Source organism: Chenopodium quinoa, unplaced genomic scaffold, assembly GCF_001683475.1.
Source record: "Chenopodium quinoa cultivar QQ74 unplaced genomic scaffold, ASM168347v1, whole genome shotgun sequence".
Taxonomy (NCBI): Eukaryota; Viridiplantae; Streptophyta; class Magnoliopsida; order Caryophyllales; family Amaranthaceae; genus Chenopodium; species Chenopodium quinoa.
The window spans coordinates 1,623,751-1,634,752 of record NW_018744460.1 but is presented as its reverse complement, the minus strand read 5'-3'; the positions used below and the strand labels follow the sequence as shown (position 1 = coordinate 1,634,752).

Sequence of the window (11,002 nt, the reverse complement as noted above, 5' to 3'; positions counted from 1 at the left end):
GATAAGCAGCCCCGTCCTGGGCATAGGCGAGAGGTGCGACGGCCTAGGGTCCGAGGCTCGTAGGGGTCCATAACTCTCACCTTATACTTTCTTTTACGTAAAAATATAAACATTAATACTGAATAAAAATTACTTTAGCCCAGCTAGTTGAAGCGTGCAATAGCATTTGTTTCAGTGAAGGTGCAAGGGTCACTGACTTGTTTTATTTTACTCCTCATATTAATAATTCTTTTTTTGTTTGCATTTTTCCACCAAAAAAAGTAAATCAGTTGTGAGATTATAGCTACAAAGTACAATTAGTAATTATACTAACATTTCTTTATTTTTTTTTCCAACACCAAACTAACTAGTACCTATTTGTAAGATATAATTAAATGTATAAATATTACTCTCTCTATTTTTTAATAAGTGCTCCATTAGCACTTTTTGCACTACTCATTTACACTAATTTGACTAATATTTGTGATTTATACATAAAAAAAAATAAAAAAAAAAGTTTTGTGTGTACTTGTCTAAATCGTCTCAATGAATAGATTGTTAATCAACAATTCTTATAATTTACACTTATTGATAATCAAAGATATAATTGGTTAAACATTTGCATCGACATATTTACCTAACAGAAATAAAACACTTGTTAAAAAAAATAGGGGAGTATAATATGAGTACTAAATTACCAATATTTTTTCTTATAAGAGGCCCTTATTTCTTACTTTGCCTAGGGCCCATAAAATGTCAAGAATGGGGCTGGTGATAAGTAGTTGTTTCGTTACCAATTGTGTATTTTAGTGAAAAAATAGATGTACAAAGAAACATTAGAGTATTATTATGTTATTGAAAATATAATAAACAAAAAATAGCGAGATATATGTTTATAAAATGTGAGTATGAGTCGTATATTATTGATAGCGAAAATTAATATATATCGGAGTAAGATAATAGGGAGATATTTCCTAAAAAGAAAGTGTAAAAACTAATTGGGGACAAATAAAAAAAAAAAATGTAAAAATACTCTATAAGATTGTAACTAGAGAACATAAATTTAAGTGGGTGTAGTCAATATTGTACATCATTTGTAAACTCACCCTAAATGATCAAAAGTTATATATCTTGGTGTAAATTAAAGGGTTTTAACCTTTTTGTTGTCAATTTTCAAATAATGACATTTCTAATAAATTTGACATTTTTTTTTTTAGTTCTTTTTATGAAATATATTGTGTAACTTTCAAAATCAAAAAACTGAAAACCACAATGGTGCCGAACAGACCTTTAACTTATGGTTCTTTATAAAGTTGTCAAAATTAGGATTGTACTTTAAATTATGATATTGTACTAGAGAATTTGCACATTCTACCGTACCCTATTGTAAAATTTAAAGTATGGATTACTAAAATGTCATATTTAATTATTAACAATACACACAAACTAATAATTCTAAAATTATTTAAAATGCTAGAATTTCGCAAATTTTAAAATAGTAATCATTGAAATTTTCAAAACATATCGCAAACAAAAACGTACGGAGTGAGTACCATCGAAGGCATCGATAGGTACACCAATGTGGATTTTTGACAAAAGTAAGCTTTTGTAGGAAAATATTTACGAAAGTGGTCTCGTGGCAAAAGTATTTCCCAAACTAAGCTTCTGGGGTGAAACGCTGTCTCGGACAGCGTTTTACCCCCAGTTTTTTATTAAAAAAAAATTCAAGAACTAAAACGCTGTCTGAGACTGCGGTTTATGTATTTGATTTTTTCTCAACCTTCGTATTTCAAATTTTAAATACAAAATACTTTTAAATGAAACGCTGCCTCAGGCAGCGTTTATTATACAAACATAAAGCGCTGTCTGAGGCAGCGTTTTGTTCTGTATAATAAACGCTGCCTCAGGCTGCGTTTCTTGCGGGACTTATAACGAATTTCAGTGGGTTTTCTTCTCAATCTCACGAAAGCAACTTACACTCTCTCTCACTAACTCTCATTCTCACAAACACCGAACCACCGCCCTTGGCAGCAAGTTAAGAGGAAAAGGTCGGCCAAAGTCAAAGCGCATACGCAATGAGATGGATGAGTCTAACCGACCTAGAACTAGATGCAGCCGCTGTCACCAACAAGGTCACAACCGCACAACGTGCCCAGCTAGATCGGCCGGAACATAGGGTTGTTTTTGTTTTTATGTTGTGTTATAGAACAGTAGATTCATGTTGCATAGGATTGTTGACAAAAGGTCTGGACATTTGAAAAACTTGGATCATGTCTATGTTATATTTCGGATTTGGCTACCAATTTTATGACTGTGTCTTGTACTTGTGTTATTCAAGTCAATTTCATAATTTAGTAATTATGTTTTCTTATTGGTTTGGCCATATTGTTTTAAATGAACAGATATCATGGACGGCCACGATAGGACTCCAGGACCTCTTGACCCTTCTGTCCTTACATTGCAGGATAGACATCGGAGCGTTGATATATGGGAGCAGTCGGTAATGTCTCATGTGCCATTTCGTGTACTGATTTATCTTGTTATTGATGTATTATACAGTATTATTTATGGTTTTCAAATTAATTACCAGGTGGATCTACCGGAAATGTTGAAGTGCAGGCACTTGAGGTCTGGGTGGGCTGTCGATCCACGCGTTCTTCAGTACGTCGAGTGGGCTGGATTTGGTGGTATTCATCGGGTGGGCTACAGAGAAATAGATCGAGGGCTTATCACTGCATTAGTTGAGAGATGGAGACAGGAGACGCACTCCTTCCATCTACCGGTGGGAGAGGCGACTGTCACGCTGCGGGATGTCGCGATACTCACGCGCCTTCCCATACATGGGAATGCGGTGACAGGGGGTGGGTTGGTTGACCCCGCAGGTTTAGTAGGTCGGGTTCTAGGGGTTCAGCCAGAGTCGAGCGAGATCAGGGGCACCGCGCTGAGGATAGGTTGGCTACGCGACACTTTTAGTGTCCTACCTCTGCACGCTGACGACGCCACAGTGCAGAGATACACTAGAGCATACTTGTTCCTGCTGATCTCCGGCGTGCTCTTTGGAAATAAGAGCGGAAGCCATCTTCAGATTATTTACCTACAGCTGTTAGACCACGACTGGGATGAGATCCGTGGATACAGTTGGGGTAGTGCTTGTTTGGCGGTTTTGTATCGCCATCTGTGTAGAGCATCCCGCCGTGGAGCAGCTGAGGTCGGAGGTCCTTTGATTGTGCTACAGGTAACCCTCATCATTATCCTTGAGCCTAGTTTCATAATGACTGACGTTACAATACGTAACCCTTTTTTATTTCCAACAGCTATGGGCTTGGGAGCACATCCATGTGGGGAGACCAGGTAGGCCTGTTGTACACCGTCCGGGGCAGCAGGACCAGGACGGTGAGTACGCACCGTATGAAGCTCCCCCGCTTCCTGGACCCGAAGAGGCATACGGTTGTAGGTGGGTGGTTCCTAGACTGACATATGCGCATACAGCGAGAGGTGTTCTGTACTACCGTGACGCCCTCGACCGACTCACGGAAGAACAGGTGAATCTTGCAACAACTTTGTAATCTTTTGTTTATTTTTTATACTGTTTATTAGCATTGCCCTAACCTATTTATGATATTACCTTATTGTAGATGACATGGGATCCCTATGTTGCTGTGTTGGTAGATGCCATGCCGGAACACTTGCTCGAGCACCGTGCTGAGTGGCTTGCCAGGACACCCATGATCTTTGGGACCAACGGTTGGAGTCTGTTGTTGAGGGTCACCTGTTTCAGGGTGTTATGGATCCGCGTGATCCTTACATGGTATGGTACAGGCAGATTACACGCCTTTTCATCAACCCTACCTACACGCCACCGTCCACACACTACCATCCAGCTTATGATGTTATCAGCGGACTTGTGAGTTTATTTAATTTTCTTGGTTTTTTAAATTATTTGAAATTCTATTTCATATTACTAAGACATGGATGATTACTACAGGCCGGGGATATGGGTGCGATGGTTGATGCACTTTCAGATGCCTTAGCAGGCGTACCCACCAGAGCCCAGGTCGAGCGGGTGCGAGATATGGGCACACATAGCTTGCAAAGATTTGGCCATGGCCATCTCGTCCACCCGAGGGACGATCATGGACGCAACTCATTCCATTCACAGTTCGACTTCGGACAGAGCAGTGGCGCAGATGATTTCCATTCACAGTTCGACTTCGGACACAGCAGTGGTGGAGGTGATACGACGGGGTCCACACAGGCAGAGGATTACTTCATCCATAACACCGCTCCCGGCCACACCCAGGATGACACATCATCTAGCCAGCTGACTCCACCACCCCCGCCCCGAAACCCATTCACCACCATTCGGCAATACGCGAGGCGTCTTCGTAGACGGGGGGAGGACACACAGGATGGAGATCAGTTGCCTCCAATACATGAGTCCGGATAGTTTTAGTTAGTTGATCTTTTAGTAGTACTCAGATATTTAACAATGTTGTATATAACGCTTACATTATTAATACAAGAAATGTTTTTTAAACGACTCTGTGTACAACTTGAAATTTATTTACCTTATTTGTCCGAATTTGACTGTTGTCCACTTATAGTACCGTTTCACGGTGGTTGTACTGTTGTTGGGGTTGTTTCCGATGTTTCATGGTTGTCGGTGGTGGTGGAAAGGTTGGGGCTGGTGGTGGGAATGCTCTTGCATTGTTCAGGGTGTTTTGCATTGCATAGGGTTGGTCGAGAATGGCGCCCAGTGGTGGGGGTGGTGGTTGGTGGTTGTGGTGGTGGTGGTTGTCGTTGGTGTGAGTGGTGGTTGATGGTGGTGGTTGTGGTGGTGGTGGTTGTCGTTGGTGTGAGTGGTGGTTGATGGTGGTGGTTGTGGTGGAGGTGGTGGTTCATAATGGTGAGGGTGGTGGTTGGTGGTTGTGGGGGTGGTGGTAGTCGGTGGTGGGAGTGGTGGTGGTAGTTGTGGTGGAGGTGGTGGTTGATGATGGTGTGGGTGGTGGTTGTTGGTGGTGGATAGTGGTGGTGGTTGATGGTGGTGGTGGTTGTTGGAGGTGGTGGATGGTGGAGGTTGATGGTGGTGGTACTGGCTGAGGCTGGTGTGCAGGGGCAGCAGCAGATGGACAGGAACAGCAGCTAGCTGTTGTTGATGCAGTCCAGCAGTAAAACGTTGCCTCAGGCAGCGTTTTATGTAGTGAATAAAACGCTGCCTTAGGCAGCGCTTTACTGTAAAACATAAAACGCTGCCTGAGGCAACGTTTTACTCTGTATACATACATAGTAAAATACTAAAATACCAACAGAAAGTCAAACTAAATAAACCGCAGTCTCAGACAACGTTTTAGTTCTTGAATTTTTTTTAATAAAAAACTGGGGTTAAAACGCTGTCCGAGGCAGCGTTTCACCCCAGAAGCTTAGTTTGGGAAATACTTTTGCCACGAGACCACTTTCGTAAATATTTTCCTAAATAAGCTTATTTTTGTCAAAAATCCCACCAATGTAGTAATGTATGTTACATGCAATTTCTAGCTAGGTCGTGGCCCATGACATAGACATACGAAAGAGCCAATTTTGGTTGTTTAGTACAGAAAGAAATTGACTTAACATGAACACAATCACAAAACGACGAGGATTGAGGAAAGCAAAATTGTCCATATCAAAAGAAAACATCCCTGTCTTAGGAGCGTTATTGGGCAAAATTCAGGGACCCCACAATTTCAAAATTTCCAGGAAAAATGCTGTTAAATATCGTTAACAATTAACATCATCATCATCTTCATCTTCAAACAAACTCAAAATTCCACCCATTTTTTCCCTCCTTTATTTCTGTCTTATTTTCTCCCTCCTCCGAAATCTTCGTCATTTTTTCTTCAAATTCCTTTCTCTCTCTCTTTTCTCCATTTCCTCTCTCCTAGGGTTTTCAATTCAGAGAGAAGAGAGGGAGAACAGAGGGAGAAAGGAGAGAGGTTTTCCGCGCTTCGATGAAGGTGTAATAATATTATCATTGAATTCATGTCCATTGTGTTGGTTGAAGAAGATTAGAGAAAAGAATTGATTGAAATGGGTTTGAAAATGGATGAAGTTGAAGAAAAAGCTTGTGTTTTCGAGGAATCGTTTGAGATTGATTTTGATTATGAGTTCGATGTTGCCAAATTCTTTGATTTTGCGCAGCTTGAGACGCCTGAGGAGATAGCGGAATCTGAGCTGTGGTTTGATATAGCTCAAGGCCATCCTCCTTCTCGTAAGATTTTTGTTGTTTTTTGAATTCGAGTTTACGTAGTACTCCGTAATATTTTTTTTTTTTGTTTTGAAACCTAGTATTCCGTAATATAATTATCTTATAATTCACATATACATAGTATCAATGTACTAGTCGTGAATCTCGTGATTATTGATTCCGCATAGAGGAAGTATTTTATGTTTTTGTGAGGAACTATTTGTTTGTGCAAAAGTTCATAAATAAGCTTAAAAATAACTAGTGACAGTAACATGGTACGATATTACTAATTCTGCAGGTAGTAATTGGAAGTGTTGAACTTTGCTTAAACTTGTACACTTTAATTTGTATTAAACTGTGGCAGCTAGCTCTTCCCTAAGCATAGGAAATTCTTGTAAACACTAACATCTAAATTTGTTTAACGACCGAAACCTGATCATGACAAGTAAACTTGCACGACCAATGTTTATTGAACATTTAAAGTAGTTTAGAGGTAAAAATAATCTAAAATGTATCAGACTTCAGTTTGCACAAATGTTTTGTACTATGTGTTGTCTGAATTTACCATGCTTGTAACTGTGTCGCAATTCGTGTGAAGAACAAGATTAGTTTGTGATGGATTGGATTAGGGGATACTATTCAATATTCACCATTCATCTTTTTAAATATCTAGATTGTTACCATTGTCAGCTTTAATAGTCAAGTTGGATATGGAAGCGGATGATTTTACAGACAGTTTTAGTTCTTCCCCAAGGTGTGGAACTCTGAGCGTATGTTCCATCGACAATGACAGTGGAGGGTCTGAAGTTTCCTTAATTGATAAGGGGGAAAAAGGTATGATCATAGTTTTTCTATGCACGTTTTTGATTGATTTCCGTATATTTCATTATTTTGCGCTTTTAGAGTTGCCGTTCACAAATCTGAGACTGTAAAGTCACCTGCATAATGTGTCCTGTAATGTTGAGTAGGCACTTGTATGTATAATACTTGTCAAAAATGACAATCAAAACTTAGAAGGCCTGCTTACCATTATTAAACCACATTATAGTTGATTGATTTTATTATTTCTCTGAATCCTGCAACAAAATATTTTGACAGGACCACAGGTGCTGAAGTTGAAGTCCACATCCCAGCCAAATTATCAAGTGATCTCAAGATTGTTACAACCTACAGCAAGCCTTTTGGCGAAGAAAAATCAATACATAGATGTTCATTCAACAAGAAATTCCAGAAGGTATTCCCAATGTGCTTCATTTCCTTAAATTAACTGTGATATACTTTTACTTCACCATCCATAAAGTAAAATGCAGTGTTCACTACTTTCTGTGTTGAAGTTTAGTTCCTCACTTCCCTTTCTGTTACTATCAAACTACTTAAATTATCAAAGTAGTCTTACATATGCCTCCTCCCTGAGGGAATATCATCCTAAATTTCTTCATTGTACTCTTTTCTCTTTATTAGGCTTCAGAAGCTTGGAAACCCAATCAAGTCTCCTGGAGAAACTGATGCTACCAAAAGACAAAAGTTGGAGATTGGTTACCTGCGCAAGGTTATTACTCGATGAGTTCCACTTGTCTTTATCTTTTGATGTGCAAAACAGCATATGATTACTCTGTCTCAAACCAGTTGTATCATCTTAATGACATGAAATAACCTTTTTTCTTTCCAATTCTTTGCCCATTTTTATCCATCAATTTCTCCACGATCATGAGGGCAACCCTACAACTAAATACCTGCTAATTCGATGCCCACCAGATTTATGATATTGTTGCATAAGGAGAAGCTTTTAGGGTGAGCTAGAAACTTTTCCATCTGAAACAGAGGTTTCTTGATTGTTCTTGGTAACACCAAGATAAATTGTTATACGGGGTAGCAAATTCTAGATTGCTTGTAAATCTATATTATGTAACAATTCTTTTCGTTTTGATGCATAAGCAGGTTGCTCAGCTTAAACATCAAACAAGTTTTTCGCACAAGTCATCCAAAAAGGTAAAGAATGTACGAATATATCATTCTAATATTGCTTCAGAGGGCACTGATTGGTTCCCTTTTTAGATATATCTCATCTTCAGTGTAAGACATTCTGCAGAAATATGAGTTTTGTTTTTATATTTAAAATATCTGGTATCATATCAGCTAAGGATAATTTTCTGTGTTTTTTCAAGGCTGAAACCACTGTTGTGAACTCAACTAATACAAAGCCAAAAGTCACTGTTCCGAAAGAACCAGACTTGGCAACGACACATAGAGCATTGAGACAAAGGTTAACTTGTTGCTGAATTTTTTTATTCAATATACTTTATGCTTAGAATCCTAGATTTATGTGTATTATGCTTTATATTATTCCAGGTCCAAGAATACACCCCAACTGGAGAATGATGTAAAATATAACAGTTCCACCCTTAGAGCAAGACCCTCAGATAAAAAAGTTGGTAACTTGTTACATGGAGACAGTAGTCTGATATGTGTTACACAGGCCACTCTTACTTACTTTGTTTTTATTCCTTGATTGCCAGATTCTGGAGAGTCAATCTTTTAAGAATAAAAGCACACCATCCTTGCCACAGATTCAGGTTACTTTCTCTTAGAATAAATAATGTAGTTTAATTTGGTTATTGTTGAATTTTAACTAATTTAGCTACAAAATGTTCATTTATAGAACCTTAAGCCAGTTTTATCAGTAGAAAGTATTACCAGTTATTTTATTAGGTGAAAAAATCAGCTTCTTTTGTACAGGAAAGTAATGTACGTGGTGGAAAGGTTACTAATGGTAGTGCAATGCTGGACTATAAAAGGTAGTCTATATATCACTGGTGCTTGTGCCGAGTTTTCTTTCATTACTTTAAAATTATATTTTCTTCTATTACATGTATGTTACTATCTCCAACTCCGGTTGTAGTGGGAATTTCACTCCTTTCTTTCACTTTACTGTGAAAAACTGGTGCATATTCTGTTTCCTGTGATCATAGCTGTATGATTCTCCCAACTTTTTTCCATCACCGATGTTGAGTTACTTTTCTTAATGGTTATTTTATTTTGAGGTTTGTGGGGTTTTGACATTGTTATGTTTTCAGGATAAACTCCAGCAAATCTTTGGTGCGACAGAAATCTGATGTACTTGATAACTTTCGAGCTCATCCATTGAACAAAAAGGTAATATACTACAAAGATATGATCTCAATAACACTCACATAAAAATAAAATACTGAACACCAATTCTGCACACAGATATCAAGTAAAGGCGATATTGGTGTTTTCCGAAATTGTAAGAAGGAGAACACAGTCCCTAAGGTAATTCTGCAGTCAACTGTTTCTTTGTTCTTCTGCATCCTCAATAAATTTTCCACCCATCATATTTCCAGTATTTCTTAATATTTTCTGTGATATTTACAAGGAATTCAAGCTTTCCAGCAGTAAGAAGCTTTCCCAGAATCCACCAACTGAATTATTCAGTAAGGTAGATTAATGTGATGCTTATCCTGGTGTTTTCTGCCTAATGTTTCAACCTGTCTATTTTTTTAAATACATTTTAACGTTGTGTTCATGGTTTTTTTTTTTTTTTTAAATATTAAAATTTTTGATATTGCCAGCTATCTCTGATTCCTGGAAATCATTCTTCATCGCTGCTTGAAGAAGACCCTCTCCAAGTAAAGGTATGTGCCTTATTAGCATGGAAATTTTATTTCTCAATTATATTCTACTACCTGTTGGACACCATAACTTGCATACTTAGGTTCCTTGAGAGTATCTCGAGTGTGCTTATTTATCCCTTTTTTCTTATTAACAATGTAGGTTTTGAAGAAGAATGTATCATTACCCAACATGAAGGAAAACAAGGTATAGCAACATGAAACTTTTGAGTCTCTGAACAATATCATTGATGAACTTCAATATCTAGTTAAATGGACGTTATTGTTTTTCTTACATTTTAAAGTGGCATTCTAGAATGCAAATGCAGTCATTGGGAAATCGATGAGTTGTTTTGGAAACGGGAGGAGGATGATCACAGATATTAAAAATCATCTCAGTAATTCCAGGTAGGAATTAGGACAAGATTTATGTTCTGAAAAAAGTTAATTTCCAGTTTTGAATTATTTTCTTAATCTGGTGATGTTACAGACATTACATTGCATTGAAACAACGTTTTTGGTCACTGCACTACTTAGTATATTTGCTATAAACTGAGCTTGATTAACCTTAAAATACAATTCTGTTCTCTTTAAACTGCATACACATAGCCCATTCCGTAATCATGTTATTACAATATCCCTGCTTTAATTTTGCAGGAGCTTCACAATTAGCTAAGAATATATCATCACTGTTTATATATGCTGGTCATATCCTGCTGGAACAAGGAATATCGTCGTAATTGTGTATACATGGCCTGTCTGTGCTGTCGTACGAGTTCCTTGCTTACCACCAACGTGCTCAGCATCATAAGACTGCTTTAGGTGGCTGCGCTCTCAGCTATTATTCAATCGATAAATATTGTAAATGGCATGAAAGCAGGAATTAACTTGAAATCAATTTTGTAGAATCCAAGTCTTCATCATTTCCTGTTGTACATAACTTTCACTGAGAATGTGTCAAAGATAATTGATGCACACTGAAATTAAGTAGAGTAATTTCTTTTCGTTTTTTAATATAGACAACCCCAAGAAAATATAGTGAGGACTGTGTTTGAAGTTTTTACATGGCCATACCCTGTATAAAAATTTATGGGAAAGGAATCTCATGTACAATTCAAGTTATATTTAATTGATTGTTTACTTCATATCATACTTTAGTTTGCGAAATGAC

At 37.9% G+C, this 11,002-nt stretch overlaps 1 protein-coding gene across 1 annotated transcript; it reads left to right on the top strand.

The window, feature by feature from the left end:
• The first annotated feature begins 5,674 nt into the window (after positions 1-5,674).
• Positions 5,675-10,976, top strand: LOC110697168 (protein TPX2-like). The gene is made up of 16 exons (XM_021874514.1): positions 5,675-6,226; positions 6,893-7,036; positions 7,301-7,436; positions 7,664-7,751; positions 8,141-8,191; positions 8,368-8,465; positions 8,552-8,630; positions 8,719-8,775; positions 8,939-8,997; positions 9,277-9,355; positions 9,431-9,493; positions 9,597-9,659; positions 9,793-9,855; positions 9,995-10,039; positions 10,148-10,239; positions 10,489-10,976. Exons 1-16 carry the CDS (start codon positions 6,046-6,048, stop codon positions 10,505-10,507), a joined length of 1,317 nt encoding a protein of 438 aa, XP_021730206.1. The 5' UTR covers positions 5,675-6,045; the 3' UTR covers positions 10,508-10,976.
• The last annotated feature ends 26 nt before the right edge of the window (positions 10,977-11,002 follow it).

Excerpts from the sequence above, each read along its gene's own strand:
- LOC110697168 (XM_021874514.1), top strand. The coding sequence starts at position 6,046 with ATGGGTTTGAAAATGGATGAAGTTGAAGAAAAAGCTTGTGTTTTCGAG. Across the intron at positions 8,466-8,551 it reads CATAGAGCATTGAGACAAAG|GTCCAAGAATACACCCCAAC; the intron begins GTTAACTTGTTG and ends ATATTATTCCAG. Across the intron at positions 8,631-8,718 it reads CAAGACCCTCAGATAAAAAA|ATTCTGGAGAGTCAATCTTT; the intron begins GTTGGTAACTTG and ends CTTGATTGCCAG.